Source organism: Pseudonaja textilis, chromosome 4 (assembly GCF_049901715.1).
Source record: "Pseudonaja textilis isolate UNSWEBS1 chromosome 4, rPseTex1.2, whole genome shotgun sequence".
Lineage (NCBI taxonomy): Eukaryota > Metazoa > Chordata > Lepidosauria > Squamata > Elapidae > Pseudonaja > Pseudonaja textilis.
Window position 1 is genome coordinate 26823911 of NC_141993.1, and position 23818 is coordinate 26847728.

General features: G+C 35.4%; 1 protein-coding gene and 1 non-coding gene across 20 annotated transcripts in view; both read left to right on the forward strand.

Moving 5' to 3' along the window:
• Positions 1-23818, forward strand: part of CPEB3 (cytoplasmic polyadenylation element binding protein 3) — a 103811-nt gene that overhangs the window by 51431 nt on the left and 28562 nt on the right. For 6 of the 19 annotated variants that reach the window (XM_087932462.1, XM_087932469.1, XM_087932461.1 and 3 more), the window contains 2 exons: positions 884-1043; positions 8607-8663. In XM_087932462.1, the coding sequence (XP_087788588.1) occupies positions 884-1043; positions 8607-8663 (217 nt within the window). Of the gene's footprint in view, positions 1-883; positions 1044-8606; positions 8664-16557; positions 16582-23818 lie in introns of all 19 variants that reach the window. The other 13 variants (XM_087932467.1, XM_087932468.1, XM_087932466.1 and 10 more) reach the window with 3 other exon arrangements.
• On the forward strand, positions 11460-11587 carry LOC113442823 (U4 spliceosomal RNA). Its single transcript, XR_003375036.1, has one exon. It is a non-coding gene; the product is annotated as a U4 spliceosomal RNA (small nuclear RNA).

Here is a 23818-nt window from a genome sequence, read left to right on the forward strand (position 1 = left end):
GCCTTATGTTGCAAGCACAAGGGGCACAGCCTTTCCTTGCGTGCAAATGGTATTATTTGTAGGTTATACAGTATTTTAAATTAAGCTTATTTTATTTCCTTGCCTACTTTGTATCTTGGCTTCTGTTTGTTAACATATTTTGAAATATAAAATTCATCTTGATAAAGTATCTTTTTCTGTACTGTATTTTTTAATCTTCATAGAAGCATTAAATTGTATTTTTAAATAGAAAGAGGTTTTACTGTAAACTGTGATTTGGATGCAGAAAATTGCAAGCAGTATTCTATTCACAAATTACCTGTTGCATTCCACTGTTTCTCTTCCTCTAAAGTGTTTTTATGCTTGAAAGAACCTTTAGAATCGCACTTGATGATTTTGAAGAGGAAGAAATACAGTTGCAATATACTTGAAATTCAAATACATGCATCTTGTCACAAACTCATTGAATTGGGAGGAGAGGCATCTCCTTCGTCCCATTCTAGATGAGTTGACAGTTAATACCATCTGATTTATATGTCAGTTGTTTAACCTTTGTCCACTGTACACTTTAACAGATCATGCTAAGTGTGTGAGAAAATAGGATATATCAATGCCTTTGCTTCAGAATTCAGTTGGATATTGAAAAAGTACATTTATGCTAACATGTTAAAATAATTTATTTGTTAGAGAAAATTGCATTTCTGGAGAAGGAAAAGTATAGTCCTCTTGTTCACTTGTCCTACTGTTCTCAACATTTGTTAAAAGAATTATTAACTTGACCTTTGCATATTTTTTGCTAATCTTACAATAATTTGTGGTGAATGGAATAAGTGTTAAATGACTGCATTGTTTAGTGACAATTTTGTAACAGTCCTTTTTTTGTTTTGCTTTGTTTTTTTCCTAGGACCGGAATCGGCCCTATGATACTTTTAACTTGCACTCTTTGGAAAACTCATTAATGGATATGATAAGGACTGATCATGAACCTCTTAAAGGTAAACACTACCCTCCCAGTGGCCCACCAATGAGTTTCGCTGATATAATGTGGAGGAATCATTTTACAGGTTAGGAATATTCATATGTTCATACTTACCTTAAAAGAAAATCAGTTTTTCTTCTGCTATAACATTTTGATGTGTTATTGCTTTTTTTGCTAGTAAATAAATTGCTAAATGTTTAAAGCTACTCCTTGATTTTAGAATCTCAGTTAACTGAGATGAAAAGTAAGTATATAGTATGATTAATGATGCAGTTAAATGTCAAATCACAGTTTGATATCTAACTGGCTCCTTTTCTCCAAAAATATCTTAGCTCATCCATTTTAAATTTACAGTCAATGAAATAAACATAATTTTAAGCACCTGTTTTGTTCTATTTTGAAAGAAGTGTGTGTAACAAACGGGGGGCATGTGCATTTTCAATCTTGTTAGATAGACAGGATGCTAGAGGCGTTTGACATGTTTAACTTCCAAACTAAACAACTATTACAGTTAACTGTGAAAATCAAGGCATAATTTCTCATGAAAGGGCTGGCTCTTTTTCTACAGCTTTCCTTTTCTATTTTTAAGAACTCAGTAAATGTGCAACCTGGCACATGAATAAGAACAATTAAAATTAGGAAAAAAATGCCTAAATCAGTTCCAATTCATACCAGTAATTCAGTATGTTTCTTAAATAATCCAACCAAGGAGAATCATAAATGGTCCAGAAACATTTACTAACTAAAACTTAACATGCTTACCTTCTTTCTGAGTGGTGAACAAAGTTAAATGAAACAATTAGAACAAATGAAATAATGTTCATTCCTCTAGGACTCGGGTGTCAAACTCGCTGCATCACGTTGCCTTCACATGATGTTTTGCAGTGATTTTCCCATGTGCAGAGCTGGGGTTGGTGTGGCCTGTATGAGACTCATCCGGCTCATGGATATCCCTGCTCTAGAAATAACAATGCCATTAGTGGTATCCCACCTGAATTATTATAGTAGATTTTTTTAGCAAACCTTCCTAATTCTGCTTTCGGTACACTGTGCAAGATACTTATTTGTGCTTCTAGATGTTTCCCAACCCCATAGAGGCATTATCACATCCAGCATTGGTTTAGACCAGGGGTCGCAAACCTTTTGGACCTCAGGCACTTTAAATCCCAGGGACCACTAACTGGTTCTGTGGGCGTGGCTTAATTTGTGGGTGTGGCTTGGTGGTCATGTGACTGGCTGGGCAAGGCTTGTATGTAAATATTATAAACATTTATATAAATATTGAATTTTTTATAAAAAAGAGCAACTTTTACCCAAGATCAGGCAAAGCAAGCAGGCAGATTGAGTTGCTCACAGAATCACAGATTCATTCAGAAATCTATCTGCCATTGGCTAGCTCAGTCTGTCACATAAAATTTGCTTACAAGCAAACTCACAAAATTAACTAACAACACACCATGTATGTAAATATTGATTTTTTTATAAAAAAGAGTAACTTTTACCCAAAATCAGGCAAACCAGGCAGGCAGATTGAGTTGCTCACAGAAGAATTTAGTAATCTATCCGCCATCAGCTAGCTCAGTCTCTCAAATTTGCTTGCCGTGAGTCTGCACTGAATAATAGAACCTTCAGTCCTAAGAGAGGTTTGGCTATGAGAGGTTCAGTCCTAAGAGAGGTTCGGCTATGCTTAAAAGCAGAACCGAAGATCTAAAGATTAGCGAGAAAGCAAGAAATCCAACCATTTCCTGCTTCCTAGCTAATCTAAATCTCCTGGCACAGCAGAACAGCTGATGGTCTGAAGAAGGAAAAATAGCAATTTAGCAGGCAAGTTTGCTGGGTAAGGAGTGAGTGGGCGGGAAGGGTTCCCGCGGGCCATGTGGTCACGCAGCCTTGTGTTTCTGCGCAGCCTGGATTAATTGCTTTGGGGGGGTACTCTGGGGGTGAGATTTCTCTGCGGCCCACCAAAATTTTCTCATAGCCCACCAGTGGGCCGCGACCCACTGGTTGGCGACCTCTGGTTTAGACTATTATTTTGTTAATTATGTAATTATTTTATTCAGAACTGATAATGCTAGTGCTTCTTGTAGTTTGTATTAAGATTACAGCAAGGCTAAGTGAAAAATATACAGTTAAAGAAAAAACATTTAATTTGCAAGACTGTCCAAAATCTCTATTCCAAGTGCAGTCAGCTAAGGTCATATGTCTAAAATTATGCAATTTACTTCTAACCCTTTTTAATTCTATACATCTTGAATTGATTGCTTGAAAGCCAATGAAATATTTTTCATAACAAATATATTTGATAAGTTCATGCTTATCATTTTTCATTTATTGGAAAATGGAATTATTTCAGTCTTTAAAAATTTAAGAAGTAATTGAGCAGTATGCAAAGATTCTTAAAATTAAACATTACTTAGCTGTTTAATCAGCCCCTTTCTAATATATGTGCATGTGTGTGTGTATGTGTGTATGTGTGTGTGTGTGTATCTATATCTATATCTATATATATATCTATATATATGTTTTCTTAAGTTTTTGTGGGTACTTACATGTATGGTATTCAGCTTTGTTCGGGTATTTTCCCACGTCATTATACACAATACAACATAATACAGAAGCCTGATGATGGCAGATGAGATTCTGCCGAAACGTTGCTACAACTTTAAAAGCACACCTACAATGATGTTGGAAAATACCCGAACAAAGCTGAATACTATCTATCTATCTATCTATCTATCTATCTATCTATCTATCTATCTATCTATCTATCTATCCACATACATACATACATAAATACATACATAGACACACACACACATTTATGTATGTATAGGTATGCGTGTGTATATATTAAGAATGCATGTATATATAATATTCTACTATCTCAAACATCTGTTTAACAGAAGGGAATTATAGAAATGAGAGCAATAGAAAGCTTAAATATGTATTCTAAAATAGCTGAACAGCTAAGTATTAACAGAATAATAAAACTGGAGAAGGAAATTGTTAAAAGCTTGGCAGAATAATGCCTTCAATTAAGGACAAGAGACTAGGCTAGCATTCTTAGGAGCAGTAAGATATTTCTGATATTTTATATTATTAATCAGTGTCACTGTTCAAGGGATACTATAGTTTTTAAATTACGTAAATATGATCTTGTTACCTGTGCTTTTGTACAAGATGAAATTTGAAACTTACTATCCTCTATTACTGAATAAAGAGACTTGGCTGATTTCCCTCTAATAAAGTTAATGATTATTGCTACTTGCTGTGATGTCCATTGGGCAAAGGTCATAAGTCACTGTTGCAATCTGGCAAGAAGTTAAAAACAGCATATCAAAGATTTTCAGAGACATGGTAATGGGAAAGTGGTCACTTTCAGGTCGACTAACATTTGCAAGCCTAGATACAGGGGATTAAATTCTGAGAGATCCCAACATAAGCTAACAAAGAGAGCTTGGAATTAGCCCAGCAGCTATATTCAGCTGGATAATATAATCATCATTAATAGACTGATTTAAAATTACCACATAGTTTCATGAAAGTCTGGCCAAAGCCCTCTCTATCACCGTATACACCTTTAAACTGGTGGCATAGAATGAGGGATGTTGTCTATGGAGATACTTAGTCATCCAGGTCGTGGTTGTCCCAAAGGTGCTTTTTCAAGAGGCAACTGGATTTTCCGGTTTTTCTTTGAAGATGTTTCGCTTCTCATCCAAGAAGTTTGAGAAGCGAAATGTCTTCAAAGAAAAATCAGAAAGTCCAATTGCCTTCTGACAAAGCACCTTTGGGATAATGAGGGATGTTGTTACAAAAGATAAAGGCTGGCAATGAAATTTAGCAAAGAATGTTTTATTGTTTGCTCTGATTCTCTTGCATTGAAACTGCCAACCAGTATTAAATATATTGTCTATAAGTAGCCGTTTAATAACCTCTCTCATTCAGCAACTGTTACGATGGTGCTGAACAAGAAGTACTTACAAGGCCTTCAAGAGTTCCTACAGTCCCAGCACTCATGTGTTTATGTGGTTGCAGTCTGGGCCTTGACAACTGGCCAGCACTTAGGACAGTATCATATGATCACCATTTGCAACATTCTCTGCCTGCTTCTCTGAAGCAAAGCCAAATAGGAAGTCAGCCCGGCAGGTGGCAAGTCCCTCCACTAAGTTACAGGCAACTCATGTACCTTCCCCTGCCCTGCAGCAGCCACTTACTGGCTTGCTTGGGACTTACTTAAGGATTCTTGCTTAATGCTGGCAATAGGAAATGCTGGGATTTCCATCATTAAACAGTATGATCTTACTTTGCAACTGCATTACTTAGTGATGGAAACCCCAGAAGTCCCCATTGCCATTATTAAGCAAGGATTACCTGTAATAATTGAATTCACAAAACACTGTTAAGTCACTATTTAATGAAATATTTCAACAGTTAAAAGCTTCTGTGACTAATTTGTTTTTTTTTTCACTATGTTAATGAGAATTATTCTGGAGGACAAAAACAAATTCCATACCTAACTGCTAACTACCTTTGTTTAAGAGCAAAAATGAAATACAATCCTGCCATTTACTAGGTTAAGTGGACTACCCCATATAGTATTTCTGTTGTTTTCTTTTTCCTTTACTTCTTTGCCGTATCTTACCATCTTAATTTTCAGCTCTGAGAATGTTAAAATATAATATATAAAAACTGACATTTCATATTTGTAATTGAGCATTTGTTTGGCAACCTGTGATGATTCATAATAGCCTTCAGAACCATCTGCAGATCTACCATAGAGAGGCAAAAAGAGTGCAGAAACATCTGTGTGCTATAGTTGAACAAATAAGAAAATAGAGTAGCCCCCTATAGGAGTGTTTTTATCTCATACTTACTCTATCTAGTCTAGAGAGTAAAATAGAGAACATCTAAGCCAGAGGTGATATTCAGCAGGTTCAGACCAGTTCTGGAGAACCGGTAGCAGAAATTTTGAGTAGTTCGGAGAGCTGGCAAATGCTACCTCTGACTGGAGATTTTACAATATCCTTCCCCTGCCACGCCCACCAAGCCATGCCAACAGAACCGTTAGTAAAAAAAATTGAACCCCACCACTGATCTAAACTGAAAAGATTTGAATGTAGAAATTATACAATTGATCAGGGATGAGTAGGACAACTACTAATCATAAGCCGAAAGCTGAATAAGGATCCTTAGTTAGTTACTTAATTTTTTGAACCTAAGAATTTCAACCAGAAAACCAATTGTGCCTGTAATGGTTTCAGTCAGTTATCATTTAGTTTTTAGCTCTTATCTTACGTAAACATTATTAGTTCTGGATTGTGATTCTTGGGTATAGCTGAAATAAAATAGAAGGCATTCAGTTTTCTGCATCCATGAAATACTTTTGCAACTATGTCTATCATTACTAGTATTATTGAATGAAATATTTTCTGTAATGTATTTCAGCTTTAATTTGAGTGAAGAGCTTAAAATTATAACATTTTCAGGTTAAATCTCTTTATGTTGCAATAACATATACAGTATGTGTGTATGGTTGCATGCATATATGCACACACAAGCACATACCTATATGCAAGCACGTACCATTATATATCTTGGCAGTTTTGACTTTCTGAGAAGATAGTTGTTAAGTGTAACTTAAAAATAGAAAGCCAAAAAGCAGGTGACAAAATGTCGGGCAGGCAGTCCCTGGTAGAGTGACTGAATGAACACAGCATGCACACATGCACATCAGATGTCACAGATATGGTTCTATTTTTGTACCTGACTTTAGCAAAGGAAGAAAAAAGTATTTTTAAAAATGTTTAGTGCCATAATTACAAGCTTCACTTCATTATTACCAACTCATATATAAATATATAACAGCTTTAAATGGTTTAAATAACCATTTACTGCAATTTGGTTATTTGACAGTTATTTTGGCAGATTTTTGTGTGCTGAATGGGACTCTTCTGGAATCTTATCTGAAGTTTAGAAAGGATTTGTTTGCTGTTTCTCCCTTGGCCAAATAGAAGATTGTCTTGGTACCTTTTACATAAATGCCAAAACTGCTAGGTTAAGTGCTGGAAACTGTTTTTGGCAGGAGCGAAACAGTACATTTTTGGGAACATGTTTCGATTTCCTATTCAGAAGATAATATTCTTGCTTCGGGTTTCTTAATTTAAGCTAAATAATAATAATTTGTACATCTTTGGTGTTTGTGATAGGGAATAATAATTCCTGCTGAAAAAATTAGCCATTGCTATTGAGCTTACATTTACATTATTTTGCTTAAATCATTGTGGGAAAATATAGGAAAAGATAGGATAACATATTAAATTTTAAATGGTGTGGAATAAATTACTACTTCCATGCCCCCATGAATTCTTGTGAAGTGCAAGATGTTCTAAAACTGTTCTACTTAGAATATAACAAGTATCAGCCCTTATGGAGATTTTTATTGTTTCTTTCTTCCTTTTTATTTTTTAAAACACCAAGATTCTTCTGACTCAGCTTTATCTACAATTCTTATTGTAAAGGCTATAATTTATGGTATATTTTGCATTATAAGATGCTAAAAACCAGTTTTACTGATTTTAAAAGCGAACTATTTCCTATCGTACTGTACTTGTGTATAATTCATAACATACATTTCATTTTCTACATGGAAGAAATAGTGCCTTTTGTCATGTAGCAAAAAGTGAAGAATCTTCTTCAGCACTACATAAATTTAGAGGAAGAGTTTGGGTTTGGGAGAAGAGGAGCCTTCATGAAATTGAGTATGCACACCTTGTTGAAGTTATCAATTAGAGGCTTCCTTCCCACCCTTCTTTAAAAGAGATTTCTGTGGTGAAGGTATCCTATAGTGCTTAAAGATTTTGGAAGCTTCTAGGGCTTCATATAGATTACCTTATTTATATCCTTGTAACAATTTGCAAGGTACTTTACTATTCACATTCTTGCAATATAGATGGAGAGATGAGATTCAAATAATGGAACAAACATGCTTTCAAGATATATAAAATTCAGATCACAGTCTTGAGTGAATTAAAGAGGCTTGTAATAGTTTCCAGAAGCAGAAGATTTCATACACTCACAATCCAAGCTATTGTACACATATAAAATAGGCTTTGGCTTCTCTTGAGGAAGCATAAGCAAGTTATTTCTACTCACACTATCAGTAATCAGCTAAATAAACACTAAAGAGCTAATGGTTTGTTTTGACAACAAGAAGCTGTTAGTATTTCTTCCCAAATTTCCCTATTGAATCAATGGGATAGAGTTGAGGGAACAAAATGTTAATTTTTCCTCCAAAGCACAATATTTAACATTAGGTACTGTTTCTCGTTACAGTTAATTAATTGAAAAGCGTGCTTTCTGTTAATCTAAAAATCAAATTCCAAGAATTAGAAATAAGAGCAGAAATATTTCCATTATAAAGAAACAATAAAAGGAGATTAACATATTTAGGTTCATTTTTTTCTCAGACGGTTTGTTATCTTTTACCTTTAATGAACATAGCATATAGTAGTTATTATTATATATCTTGTATAGAAGATGAGATGGAACACATTTTGAGATGATTAACACTATTCATATCTGTTTGATTTTGAAATGCTAGTTTTTTTTAAAAAAAACTCGTATTAAACTTCTGTTTAATATTTTTTAGGTCGTATGGGTATAAATTTTCATCATCCAGGAACAGATAACATTATGACACTCAATAGTAAGTTCATATCTTACTTTACTGCATTTTGTACAACTTGTATATTAAATATGGTTTTGCATGTATGTGTCCATTTTGATTACAAAGAAGGGAGTAGAAATAGATAATATAAAAGTCTGCACATCATTCAAAAGTCTATCATATTATTCCAAACTGAAGGGATTATTTTTAGAAGAAAGTTGATTGTAATATAAGTAGTCCTTGACTTATAACATTTTGTTTAGTGACTGTTCAAAGTTACAATGGCACTGAAAAATGTGATTTATGACTGTTTTTCACACTTAACGATCAGGGGTGGGATTCTACTGGCTCAGACCAGTTTGGGCAACTGGATGTTAAAGTTACATCTGGTTCGCCAAACCGGTATTTCAACTGACTATCTGGCCCTGCCCACCCCACCCCTCCCTTCCCAGAAGTCTCCACGTGATGCAGGTAAGAGCAGAGTTTGCGTAGAGGTTCTGGAAGAGGGAAAAACGGGCCTTCTGGACGTCTGGAAACAGACCTATTTCTGGCTTCCAGAGGGCCTCCATAGCCCGGGGGAGGCCATTTTTCACCCTCCCAGAGGCCCGGGGGAAGTCTCCAGACCCTTGTGGGGGGGGGGAGAAAAATGGCTTTACCAGAAGTCCAGAAACGGGCCTGTTTTGGCTTCTGGTGGGCCTCCAGAGCCTGGGGGAAGCTGTTTTCGCCTTCCCAGAGGCCTCTGGATCCTTGGCAGGGCGAAAACAGCTTCCTCAAGGCTCTGGAGGCCCACCGGAAGCCGAAAACAGGAAACCCACCATGGCCATGCCCACCCAGCAATGGGGCAGTGAACCAGTTGCTGGGATTTTTGAATCCCACCCCTGCTTACAATTATTGCAACATGCCCATGGGCACATTTTCAAAATTCAGACAATTGGGAACTGACTTATATTTAGGACTGCTGCAGTGTTCCAGGGTTATGTGATCACCTTTTGTGACCATCTGACAAGCAAAGTAAATGAGGAAGCTAGATTCACTTAACAACTATGTTATTAACTTAATAACTGCAGTGTTTCACTTAACAACTATGGCAAGGAAGTTCATGAAATGAGACAAAACTCAGTTAACAAATGTTTCACTTATCAACAGTAATGTTGGGCTCAATTGTGGTTGTAAGTCGAGGACTACCTGTATTGTGATTATAAAAATCTGTACAGTATATTGGAGAAAACTAAAATGTATGGTAAAGATCTTCAGGTTTTTGAGCTACTTAGAGTCACAGCCCCAAGTGCTCTGATCATTACTGGAACTACTGATTTTTACTTTCCATATCCTCTCTAATTCCTCCTTCAAGCTCTGGTACTACTCCAACTTTCCATATTCCTTCCTTATATTGCTGTCACTTGGCACTGTTACATCTGTCACCATCCATCACAGCTACTTTCTGATTCCTGTCTATTATTCCAATGTCTTGTTGAGTGGTCAGTACCTGCCTGTTCATCTGGATCTGGAAATCGAAATCTAGAAATCAGGATCTTAGCCCTATTATCTTCCATAACCTTCTATGGAATCCCTGTTCTAAATTAATCCATACACAGTACAGATGTTCCTATACACAATGCCATCTGGTTAGACTATTCAAATAAAAGGGCGGGACTAAAAGATAGCAGCACCAACCTACCAATATGTGGTAAGTTGTTGGACTGTCTCTGAGGGCTTTCTGGATAATCTGCACCTTGGATCCTGTCCAGTGTGGTATACCCCTCCATATATGGATTTGGTACTTATTGCCTGTTCTTGTTGCTACCTTTTAGTCCAGCCCTCTCCAGGCACTTATAAGATTTCCCAATGCACTCAATGACTGAACTATCTGTCAATGGTAAAATCCTATTCAGTGTCTTGTCTTACCGCAGCTGTTCTTCTGTCCCATGGCTGCTTTTACCCGGACATTCTCTTAGGCAACTCTTCTGTGGGTGCCATCCAGAAGTGGGATTCAGCTGGTTCGGGACCAGTTCAAATTAACCAGTTGTTAAAATTTTGCCCAGTTTGGCAAACCAGCTAATCCCCACTCCCACCCATTTTCTGGGCCGTTTTTTGGCCATTTTTCGGGTGAAAAACAACCAAAAATAACCTGAAAATGGCTCGAAAAACAGGGCAAAAAAGGAAGGAAGGAAGGAGATGGGAATGAGGAGAAGGAAGGAAGGAAGGAAGGAAGGAAGGAAGGAAGGAAGGAAGGAAGGAATCCAGCTTTAGCTTAGTCTCTTTCAGAATTGCCTGCACAGAAGTATTGTCAATCCTTCTCCTTCTGCTATTTTATTTATTATTTTTGGGGTGCAAATGGGCTTTAACTGTAAATTGCTTCTGAAGTGTCAGTGGAATTTATTGCCTCTGCCACCTCAGGTGTGAAATGTTGGCTGTTATGCTTTTTAATAAGCTCAGCCTCCTATGTCTTACTTTTCTTGGTGATGGGAGCAGAATGCTTTGCTGGTCTCTCCTTATTCTTTCACTGGAGGGATGGGCATTTGCACCAGGAAACTGAGGGTTGGTTAACCCTTTCATTTCTGGAGGTGTTGCATATAAGCACAAGGCCTGGGGAAAGGGAGAATGGCTGGGAGGAAGGGCTGAGTGTAATGAGTTGGCCATGTCCACCCAATCATCTGACCACCCAGCCACCCCTGCCCAGCCAGTTATTAGGGCAGAGAACTGGTTGTTAAATTATTTGAATCCCACCACTAGTGTCACCTTACTGATGTTCTCCTGGATACTCTGGGTTTCATACAGGACAGTAACTTTGACACCCATCAAATTCCACTGTCCTCTTTCCAGATGATGTACAGTCTCTTTCTGCAGTGTCAGTATTGTAGCCAATGAGGTTTATTTGAGGTGTTGTTATTGCTAATTGCAAATTTTTCAATATATATAAATTTATATATGTACATTTAAAATTTTTCTGAAACGTTCAGAGTTGAATGTTTGATTGACTTTCTTTGGCAGGCAATATCTGCTTATTTTATTACTAGTAATAAAATTGTGTACTAAGCGGGAGAGCATTGCAATTATTTTGGTAAATGTGTTTTAAATCAATTCATTTAAATCAAGGCTAATGTGGTTTTATTTTTTAAATTTACTAGCATAGATCTTCTTATCTATTTGTATAAACAGTCTAATTTGTTCTGAAGAAGAAGAGCAATATGATTGAAGTCAGAAAGAGTTATGCACAAAAGATTCTGTTGCTTGATACTATTACCTATCAGATCTGTCTCCAAGAGTTTATGAATCTCTACAAATTTCTAATTACTGGAGTTTTTATTTTTTATTCCATATACATTCATGTTATAATTAATAATTTGTAGGAATTGTATTGCACTGCAAACGTGAGCTTAATAAATTATTGGAAATCCCATTTTTATGCACCTTGACATTAATATACAGCTAGTGAATATGGATGTATTCAAGTTCACACAGTGGAAATATTGATCATAATCCACTGTTGAATTAAATTGGATTAGTGTAGGGTATACATTGCTCTTATCTGATTATTAATGAAAGATGCAACCATATTTTCTCCTACAACAGTGCATTAAATGCATGTATATGTTCTTTGTATGATTCTGTTGGCCACTTAGCAAGTAATCAATATAATCTATCTCATAACTATGCTATTTGCTTTTGCACTTTATTCTAGATTATATTCCTGTAAACTAACTACACTAACTGATAGCCTTTTAAAATATAATGTGGTCCAAACCTATGGAAAATAAGATACTATTATTATTTCAGCAAGATACTATTTCTTGATATCATCATTCCCAGTATTAAAAAAGAACACCCTACTAACAGCTATCTCTTTAGCATTGGACAGTGCTATCCTGCTCTGAATTAGATAGATAAACAGAGAAGACATATGGTTCATTAATTTTCTTATTTGAGGAGTGGTCAGTTGACATCTTATTGATATTCAGAAAAAGGAGATCATTAGATCAAACTAACATTTGCATTTATCATCTGGGTAATAGCTTAAAACAAATTACTAAACTATACAGGTATTTTAGATGTACAAATAGATATGGATGAAAAATTAATTAGTTACAGAAAAGAAAACAACTTGGCTAACATATCAGTCCCTTTTACCAAAAGGACCTACATATTTCATGCAATTTGTTTGCAGTGTGGACAATAGTTTGACTACAATTAAAATGAAAGAGAATCTTTTAAAATGTAGAAGGTAATGAAGCAGTGGTAATTAAACATATATGTTTAAATACAGAGAACATATTTTGAGAAATTAAACACTATTAAGAACATTATTAGGACTGTACAATGTGTTGAATTTAATTCTACAAAGTACTTCAAACCAAATGGGTACGAGTATAGCATTAATCCTGAACCCTTTAAAATAGCTGTATTTTTTCCTTGGATTTTATGGCAGTTTTGTACTGTAGCCATAAGATCCTGGGAGAAGACATGATTGCTTTAAAGATTTGCAGGTAGGTATAGGCATTAAAACAGGACTGATAACCATGGCATCTTATCTACTGAAAATCATTCCAGATTAAATATCTGTGTTTGTTTCTTGATACAATTTCTTATCATTTGTTGTCTAATTAAATATAATGCATCCAATCTCCACAATTAGTCTCTCTTTCCAACAAAGTCCAAATAAAAAAGGTTTGCAATTCAGACTAATAAATCCATTCCCCAATCTTCCCTTTAGAAAAAGAATTTATCAGTTTTCTATGTCATGATTCTGCTATTGTAAACAAAGGCAGACTTGAAGTTCAGAGAGATGTATGGACACAATTCAGTTAGTTTCTCCATCTTTTCTCAGATTTCAGCCACTGCTTGTCTGTTATCTCAAACATTATTTCTCTATGAAGCTTAACCAGAGAACAAAGAAGCTGAAGCAGAAGGAAATAAGAAAAATATTTTCTGGATATTTTGATCCAAAATTAAGACAAAAAATTAAAAAGTAACTCCGAGTACTTTGCAAATTAAAAAGATATAAAAACCCTTTGGTGAGAGTCCAATATTAATGTAAATCAAATGAAAGCACTTCACCATCCATAAGCACACTGTGTTTCCATACAGAAAGCAAAATTTATTTAGAACAATCAAAGGGAAAAAGAAAAAAGAGAACGGTTAAAAGTCCAGCAGGGGGTTGAAGTAAATTGGCATTCAGCTGGCCAGTGTACTTTTATTTATTAAAGATATAAAGCAAAGTAAAAGTTCAAAAAGTGAAATTAAGACCAGGCATGCTTTAAAAAAACCTGAAATGCTGTCAGGAAGATAGATGCCTGCAACATTCCAGTCGCTCCCAGAGGGAACTGGAACTTTCAAGACTGCCCTTGCCAAATGGGTCCAGGGCTATCCAAAAGTTATGTTGGGTTCCTAAATTCTCCCATTCAAATCCAGGGAGCAGCACTGCCAGAGAGTCAGCTTAGGCAGCAAAATCACAAATCTTCAGCAAGAGATTTACTGTTCTCCTTACTGTTCAGCAGCCATCTTGGGGAGGAGTCCAGTGGTGGGATTCAAATTTTTTTACTACCGGTTCTGTGGGTGTGGCTTGGTGGGCATGGCAGGGGAAGGATACTGTAAAATCTCCAGTCAGAGGTGGTATTTGCCGGTTCTCCGAACTACTCAAAATTTCTGCTTACTGGTTCTCCAGAACTGGTCAGAACCTGCTGAATACCATTGGAGGAATCTAAACATGTGAAAGGTAAATACTTTTTCTCACATGTTGAATTGTACATGGGAATGTATCTCTTTAATGCAGTTCTTGAAGATCTATGCAGAGTCTTTCATGTCATTTTTGCACTCAAAGAATTCACAGATGCTACATTAAATTTGCTTTATTAGGTGTTGTCCTTTTGTATACTTATTACATTTATTAATTCTGGATTGATTAGTTACTTAAATAAAGCTGAAATACAGGTAGTCTTCAACTTACAACAGTTCACTTAGTGACCTTTCAAGTTACAACGGCACTGAAAAAAGTGACTTATAACCATTTCTGATACTTATATATATGTTGCAGCAATCCACTGGTCACATGATTTACATTCAAATGCTTGACAACTGATTCACATTTATGACTGTTGCAATGTCCTGGGGTCATGTGATCACCTTCTGCAACCTTCTGACAAGCAAAGTCAATGCGGAAACCAGTTTCACTTAACAACCCTGTTCCTAATTTAGCAACTGCAGTGATTCACTTAACAAATATGGCAAGAAAAGTAATAAAATGGGGAAAAACTTAACGAATTTCTCACTTAGCGAAATAAATGTTGGGCTCAATTGTGATCATAAGTTGAGGACTACCTGTATTAGGTATAGACTTAAAATCAATTATGTATTTTGCCATAATGCAACTTAAATATCAAATATTTTCACTCATTCTAATACATAGTAGAATGAAAGAAGAAGTATTTCCCTAGCATAGAGATACAGTAAATAAATGGTTTGTTTTTAATTAGCATTTTCCTTATTTGTGTTTCAATATTTGGTGTTGGTATATATATTTGCCTCTTTTACAGCAGCTTCTAAAAGTGTTCTTTGTGTTTACATTAATTTCATTATTTTACATTATAAATATATTATAAATAATATATAATTTTATATAATATGTATAATATATAATAATATTATAAATAATACAAATTATAAATAATTATAAATACATTATAAATAATGTAAATTAATTGCATTAATTTCAGTGAATTTGGCTCCATTTTTCCCGGCACTGTCTTTCCTACAAAATGAACCTGACAGAAATACATACGTAAAAAATGTTTTATTTTTTTTGAAAATGGAAGATTCTTTCTTCTCAGAGTTAATATAATTTAAAAGCTGTCTACATTATTTTTAGTGTTTACTACTCTTTTTTGTTTTTATTTTTACAAACTATATATGGAGCAATAGATTCATTCACCGCTATATATTTGTTTCTAGAAGTCAGTGATATTCATGTGTGTGTTTTGAATTTGAAATAAATTTTACAATACTATCCTACATGAAATTAGCCATTTGAAATCATTAGAAAGCTCTAAATAGCAATGCTACAATAAACAGTTTATTGAAAAAAACTGAAATGATGTTGCTGGCAAATAGAGGAAGATCAAAATATCACCAATTGCTATAAAGGTTTAAATGTCCATTATGTTAGCTTTCTAGAAAGAATAATTTATTTGGCTCAATTTCACAATGTCCTGTACCTAAAATCTTTTTGGTTCAGAAACTAAATGCTTATTTCGACCACCTGTACTAGCGCATTCAATGGAAGAAGCAGTAGAACAATTATTGAATTCTTCATTTCAGAAAATGGAAAAATTACTATTTACTGTTTTAGTGAGATAAGAACTGAAGTTTAGATGGGCTTTAATAGTTACAATTATATTTGAGTAACCTGTATTTTTTTAATATAATGGTTTAATTTTTATAATGTTCACAAATTGCCTTCTATTTGCCAGTATATAAAATTGCTTTGAATGTTTGATAAAATTGGAATTTCAGAATAAAGTTGTATAATCAAGATTATAAGGATATTAGTTTTGATAATAAATACTATATAATTAATCTACTGCATTTTCAGATATATTTAGCCATTTAAACTAGTATGACTTGATCTAAAGGATTCTATATAAATTGATTTATTAAACAAAATTATTTTTTAAATGATTTCAATTAAATAATTGCTTGAGATTCTTTTTTGTAAAAATAGTACTCTCATCTAGGTGCCTTTTACAATAAGTTCTTTAGTATCAACTATATTTTGCCCATGTATTTTAGATATCTGGAATTGTGCATTTGGCTATATTTCATATGCTTGTTCCACATTTAAAATATTTGAATTATTTTGTTCAAAGTTAAAATTTGCAGAAAATTATAAATATAATCTTGTTATGCCAATACCTATTGTATTTTTTTTATTTACATGCAGCCAGAAGCTATGGGCGGAGACGAGGTAAATTTTTATTTTGAATGCTTCATCAGATATGGTCATGAGAACAACAAATTACAGAATAAATAGCTGTATATTTTCGTAAGAATTGCTTTTCTCATCCCATAACATCGATACTGGTCTTTGTCCTGCTCAATAGCTTTGCAATTACATGAATATAATGAAATGAGAGTATTGAAAGAGAATTTCACTGCCATTAAAAGCTAAAACTGGTAGGAGTAGAAAGGATAATTGGCTTTATCTGCTTAAAGAAAAAGTGCAATATTAATATATTCCAATATAAGCATGCAGTTTTTCTTGATTTTTAAAACCTGATAAAACATATGGGTAAGCTTTATGCTCTCTGTAAAATAAAAAAGGAAGTGTTTAAATAGACTATTCCAGGAATCTGCAATAAATGCTTACAAGAAATATTCTGACATATGCTTGGGCAAGCTTAAAGTCAAACAGCAGATGATTTTATGAACAATCTTCAACCTCACTAAAATATATGAAATACATCAATGTGGTTTCAGAGGATGGAACATTGCCTATTTTCATTTACCATTTTTTTCTTGAAATCCTCTATTTGTTGTAGATGATAAAAATACAACCCATATTACAATGAAATAATAGATTTTGCTCAAAAGGCAAATGCCACTGGCAAAATTCCTGATCCCTGTAATGACTGGAATGGGAAAAATATGTTTTTCCTTATTACAATTCCAATTTATATTACAATATAAATTATATTGTAGTTTTACTAAAATATATTAAAATTAATTACAAATTAATTAATTACAAAATATATAACAATTATTTACCAAATACACGTGAATCCCCTTAACCTATCAAGGGATATTTTAAAAATCTTTAACTTGTTTTATTTTAAATTAAAACTCAGATCTAGAACATTTTAGGGGCTTATATTTGGATTTAAAGATATTTTGAGACTTTTAAATCAAGCTAATGTTTGCTTTTTGCGGACCTGAAACAGAGGCTGAATTAAATTTTAAAATTGCAAAAGAAAAATTTCTAGGAGAAGTGTAATTTCAGAATTATTCTTTAAAATATATTTTCTTCATATCCTGTACAGCCCAATGTATGCATTCTGCAACTACACAGGACAAAGTTTGTAATTTTAAAATTGGATAATAAATACTGTTGACCAAACTCTAATTCCATACCTCACATTATTACCAGTTTTACCTTTCTGCCCCATTGTTTTTTATGACTGCAGGCTGCAGCACCATTAAAGTTTACCTTTTTTTTTAATCAGGTGAAAGCAAATAATTGTTTTTTTTTCCTTAATTTTTTCCTCACCCATCTCTCACTTAGCGATTCTTGGCATCAGTTGGTAATCCATCAGTTTAATGCTTATTGTATATTAGTTCCACTATAGTATGAGATTGCCATGCTGTTTGTTTTCCTTGCTTGATGACATGCTGCCCCCCTGTCAGAGAGTTCAGAGGCAAGTTCTGAACTGAAGCTGTTCTTTTTCTCATCTTCACGAGCTGGATGCTAAAGCCAAAGCTTTCCTGACTTTGCGAGCCTGGCATGTCTTCCTTCTGTTGCTCTTATTACCAGTCTCCTCCTATAAATTCTAGACCAGTAGTGTAAGCCATGTCATTGTCATCTGGCCAAGGTGAATATTGCCAGCATTCGGAGGTAATAGAGGAAAGATAGGTAAGGTGGGGCTCTGAAACTCTTTTATTTTGTGTTTCATCTCCCAATAGCACGTTCCAGGATAGTTAGGATAATGGATTTGAGGAGTTGTATCCAAAGCATCAGGAGAGCACCAACACCAATTGGCTTATTTTTTCTGAATAGAACATAATGATAGTTGCGATAATTTTTTATTCTAGGCAAGTAACTGAATTTGACTCATCAAATAAACCAGTCAGAACTAACATCTTGGAACTTGTCAATAAAGTGTTACGGATAGAGAAATATATACTGCTATGATTTTAAAATGAGTATTAATACTAATGATGATAATGATGACAGCCTGCTGATAATGAGAAGTATTGATATAATGTTGATATTAGCAGAAATAAGCATAATGCATACAGATGATTAAAATAATTGTGAAGATGATAATAGTATCTATTACCCATTCTATTTTTGGCTTTTACTATTTTTCTACACTGGCTGTACCCAATTTTTTTTAATGCTGCCAATATCAGTTGCCGCATTCAACTTGAAAAGAATTCTCTTTCTCTGTCAGGATGTTGATTTTGGAAAATGTCTTCAGAGCAATTGTTTACCATCATGAATGGGCTTCTATTTGTTTTTGCTCATTGCTGATGATAAAACTAAGAAAAGGAAAACAGCCTAGAACCAATGCCTTTGCAGATTTTCTTGGCACGGTTGCATTTAGAATATCCTCAATTAGAAATCATAGTTACTAATAGATGAAGATTAATGAGTTGATTGTGCTGGCAGCTCATTACTGCAGAATCTAAATATACCATATTTGCATCTAAACATATTCGATCCCTCGGCTAAAGTAGATTAAAAAATTATTTGATGAATTAAAATTACTAATAAAGTTAACTGAGATATTTTTCTTATAGAATCGATAAGGCTACCTGATTGTTTGGGTTCTGTTTTTCTTTTGTCTATTTTTTGCTAGTCTCAGGGCAGAAAAAAGCCAGGCATGCATTGTCATGTATAAGTGAATTTAGATATGAGTTGTTTACTAAATCTTCATTTTTTTCCTCCTATTGTTATGTGGAGAACTGTCCAATTTTTTGTTATTTTAATTTGTGATTATGAACCAAAATTATTTTATTATTTGGTTAATGTGACTTAATAAGAATTGTGAAGTTAAAGTAAACAGGGTCTACAATGTTGCCAAAAGAAATTGAATATTAATTGATTCAGGAAACTGAGAAATATTCTATGCCAGAGGTCTTCAAACTTGTTTACTTCAACTCCCAGAATTCTTCCTCCAGTCATGTTAGCTCAGGAATTCTGGGAGTTGAAGTCCACAAGTCTTAAACTTGCCAAGTTTGAAGACCCTTGTTCTATGCAAAGAATTAATGACTTGTAAACCTACTAAAAGTATATTAATATTAAAAAAGAATATAACTTCATTACAAAATGGTTAAGATTATCCATTTTAGATTCTTTATCTCAAGCCTCCTAGGTCATTGGGTTGCAACTACCATAATTCTAACTATTGTACTGTGAGAAAAAAATATATAATTTAAAATACCTGGAGCCTATCTGTTCTTTAACAAAGTGAAAGTTAGCCATGATTATTTGGGAATATCCATCTGGATATCCATCTGGATTTGGAATTCCCACAGGATCTTAGTCCTATTATTCTCCATGACTATTTAAGGAATCTCCCATCTGGACTTGACGGTCTTGTCCACACACAGTGCATAGGTTCCTGTACATACTGTAGTGCTTGTTACTTTATTGTACCATTCAGGCTATCCTGCCTGCACTTTCTACCTTGACACCTTGTGTTAGACTGTTTCTGAAGCTTTTCAGCACAATCTGTACTTTGGGTCCTACCTAGTGTGGTAGACCTCTGCTTCCTGGTCTTGTGCTGCTATGATCGGTGCCTCAGTACAGCCTTTACAACCTACTTAGTTCAGCCTTTTCCAGCTACTGATTAGATTTCTTAGTGCCAGCCATCTCTTGATGGTCCATCTTGAGTCTTGGGTGACTGTTCTGTCTATGAGCAATTGGAGTTTTGAGTCTCAGGTATTGTTCACAATGCATTACTGAGATGTGCTCAAGTACTGGCTCATATGGTCCTGTGGCTTGACAGCTGTGATGCCTGATAGAATTTTCCTCTTCACTATGTTTAAGTGTTGGGTAACTTAGCTGTTTTTCAATTAGCTTGAATATAGGTCTTCTGTCCCTCTCATACATTTCATATATCCCCTCTCATTAGGTCTACTATTGTTGTAGCATTTCATCAGTTACAGCTTCTATTGTTTGGTTTGTTCCAGATTGTCCTTGTTCCCCAATATTTGGAACAAACCTTGTTACTCTGGGCAACTTCTGAGCTGGCATGACTCTTTAAGTCAGGGGTGGGATTCAAATTTTTTAATGGGTTCTGTGGGTGTGGCTTAGTTGGTGGGCGTAGCTTGGTGGTCATGTGGGCATGGCCAACTCAATATCACTCACATCGAGGCAGGCATCTCCTCGCCTGGCCTCTCATGACTGTGGGGATGCTGCAACAGTCATAAGTGTGAAAAATGGTCATAAATCACTTTTTTCAGTACCATTGTAACTTTGAATGGTCACTCCACACAAGCAAAGTACCAGCAAAGGAGGGGAAAAAAACTCCAGAGACATTCCTGAGACAGGAAGTCTAGTTCTGCTAAGAATATAATAAGGGTTAACAGAGAGGCAGTTTCTGTAAGCAATACCAGAATGTTTCCTTCCTGCCTTCCTTACAGGATTAGGCCAGTAATTTCTTCTAACAACCGGTTCTCTGAACTGCTTAGAATGTTAACAACTGAATAGGGTTGTTCTAGCGAATAGATGCAAACTGATACCATGTATCTCCAACAATACGCCCCCCCAATAGGAAGACCCAGCATGTTTTCTAGGCATAAAATGAAATTAAGCCCCTCCCATCAAATTTAGGCCTAGTTTAAAACATGCAAAATTGGAGGAGGAAGGCAGGAGGGAACTTGCCATTAGGAGTGCCCCGCAGGCAGCTACGCCTCACCATCAGCTGCTCCTAACAGCCAATCATGGTGGAGCATGGAGGGCTCCCTTACCCCCCCTTACCCGCATCAGCAGGCGGGCGGCATCTGCGTGAATGTCCGGCAGCGTTTCAGCTGCTGCTCGGGCCTCCGTAGCTTCCACAGTTCCCACCGGTGCTGGCACCTCTCTCGCCAGCGCCGTCTCCAACAACAGCATCTGAGTCGGTCCCACTTTTCCCCCGTCCCCGTAACAACAGGAAAAAAAGATTTTGAGGTACCTGGGAGCGCCACGCGCTGCATTTTGGTTTAATCTCGAGCGGCTGGGTGGGTGTGAGAAGAGCCGAGCGAGTGTCTCTGCTGCTGCTACCCTTGGTGCTCCAGCCTCAGGCTCTGCAAGTTTGCAAAAGTCCTGGTGCGCAGCCCGTTCCTGCATTCCAAGCACCCAGGCCAAGCTGCAGCTGTCCCTCTCTCGCCAGCACCATCTCCAATAACAGTGGCAGCAGCGGCGGGAACCATGGAAGTGTTTCAGCTGCTTCTCAGGTGCAGGAGCCGCCTCTGTAACTTCCATGGTTCCCGCCACTGCTGTTATTGTGAAATCTACTTCCTGTGTCAAAGTGTGGCACTTTAACCACTATGCTTCCAAACCACTATACATCAAACTGGCTACACACATACACACACACACACACACACGTGCAAGTGCACATGGACATGCACACATACATATTTGTAATTAATACTTATCTGTAGAATAATACCACTGCATGTCTTAAAAAGCCAATGTTAAGAAAACTTCCAGAATTTGAAGTAATAAAGATTCTGAAAATATTGAGAAATTCGGTTAGGAAGTTGAAATCAGATGTTTTGAATAATTTGTACTGAATGGCTGCAACAATGGCTCATGACATAATTCAATTTTGTTGTGTTGAAAATGGTCATGCCATTAATCAAATTATTAACTAGAGTAATATATTGGGTGGCTCCTATTCTAGAAAATATTGCAGATTTGTGTTTTTGCAGATATACCCATATCATAAACACAATGAATAATCCCCCTAATGTTTCCTTTAAATAATCTACTTTAGAAGTCTTGTTTTCTTCTCTACCAGTTGGATTCCTTTTGATAACAAAAACAAGCTTTGATCTTTTGTAGAAGAAGCAAATTTTATTTCTGTAAGCAGGTATCAAGGAAAAGGTCCTTTCCCTTGTACCAAGATTAGGTCATGTAAACATGTTAGTATACATTTATAAACAACTTAGTATATGAAATATTTTTTAAAAAAATGCTTAACCCTTTTATCCTGACCGTTTTTGTTTTTTTATAAATAACTCAAAGCAACAAACATACCTAATACATTTTCCTCTTCCTATTTTCTCCATAACAATAATTCTGTGATGGGGGTAGTGGGTAAGAAAGAGTGACTGACCCACAGTTTCACAGCTAGTTTTTCATGATTAAGGCAGCACTAGAACTCACAATCTCCTGGTTTCTAGGCCAGCACCCTAACTACTAGAACCAACTGGGCCAGACTTACATATCCCAATTGGTTTATTTTGAAATGTTTCTTTCTATCATTTATAAAATGTTCTGTTCATAATATTATTTATATTAACATTATAGTATTTACTAAAAATGAATACAAGTCTCTTGAGCCACTATTAATTAGTGAAATGATAAGAGAATGCAGTACTACTTTTTCAGAACAAGATTTTTATCTTGAAAGACACTTGGATTTGCACAGTGACTTCCAAATCTGCATAGTACTTGAATGTGGAAGTCGAATTAACCAATGTTATATCTAACAACTTTCTAGGACAACTTCTTTTAAGCAAAAGTGACATGAGAGCAGGGGCTAGAATACTGTGGTGTAGATTTGGAATCTAATATACTTTAAGATAAAGAGATTTATTGAAGGAGTTTTCTGCCCCTTTCCTATCATAGTAGCCAGCAAAGCCACCCAAATTATTGAAAAACCTTTTTTAAGAAAATCAGTGTCTCTCTTAAATAAATGAGATAGGATGCAGAAGGTCACCCGGTTTGGAGCAATTCTCCACTGCATAACTGGCCCCCACAATCTACCCAGGAGTTTTTTTTGAACCTGGGATGGAACGTGGGTGCTGGTTATGCAATGGAGAATTCCTGCAAACCCGGTAACCTTTTGCATCCTATCTCATTTGTTTAGGTGAAACACTGATCCTTTGAAAACGCTGTTTATAATTCAGGGCCAAATGTGGATTTCAGGGCTGAATAGTGGAAGAAAAAACTTCCTTGTAGAAAATCTCTTAGGTTCTTACCATAAATATAAACCTGATTTGAGCTGGGTAACTATAGAAAGATATCAAGGTTCTTTTCTTGACAATAATATTGAATTGATTTAATGTTGCTTTCACTGTTTAGTCTAGGCCCTGGGATTTCTAGTTGGTCTCTCAAAATGTTGTCATCTTGCTTAGCTTTTTCAATATAAGCCAAGATTTCTGGATGCGATTATCACTTATAGTATATTGCAGTCCATAATATTTGCATAAATATATGCATGGATATATAGACACACAATTTGCTGTGTGATTATTTGCTTGTGCTTGTA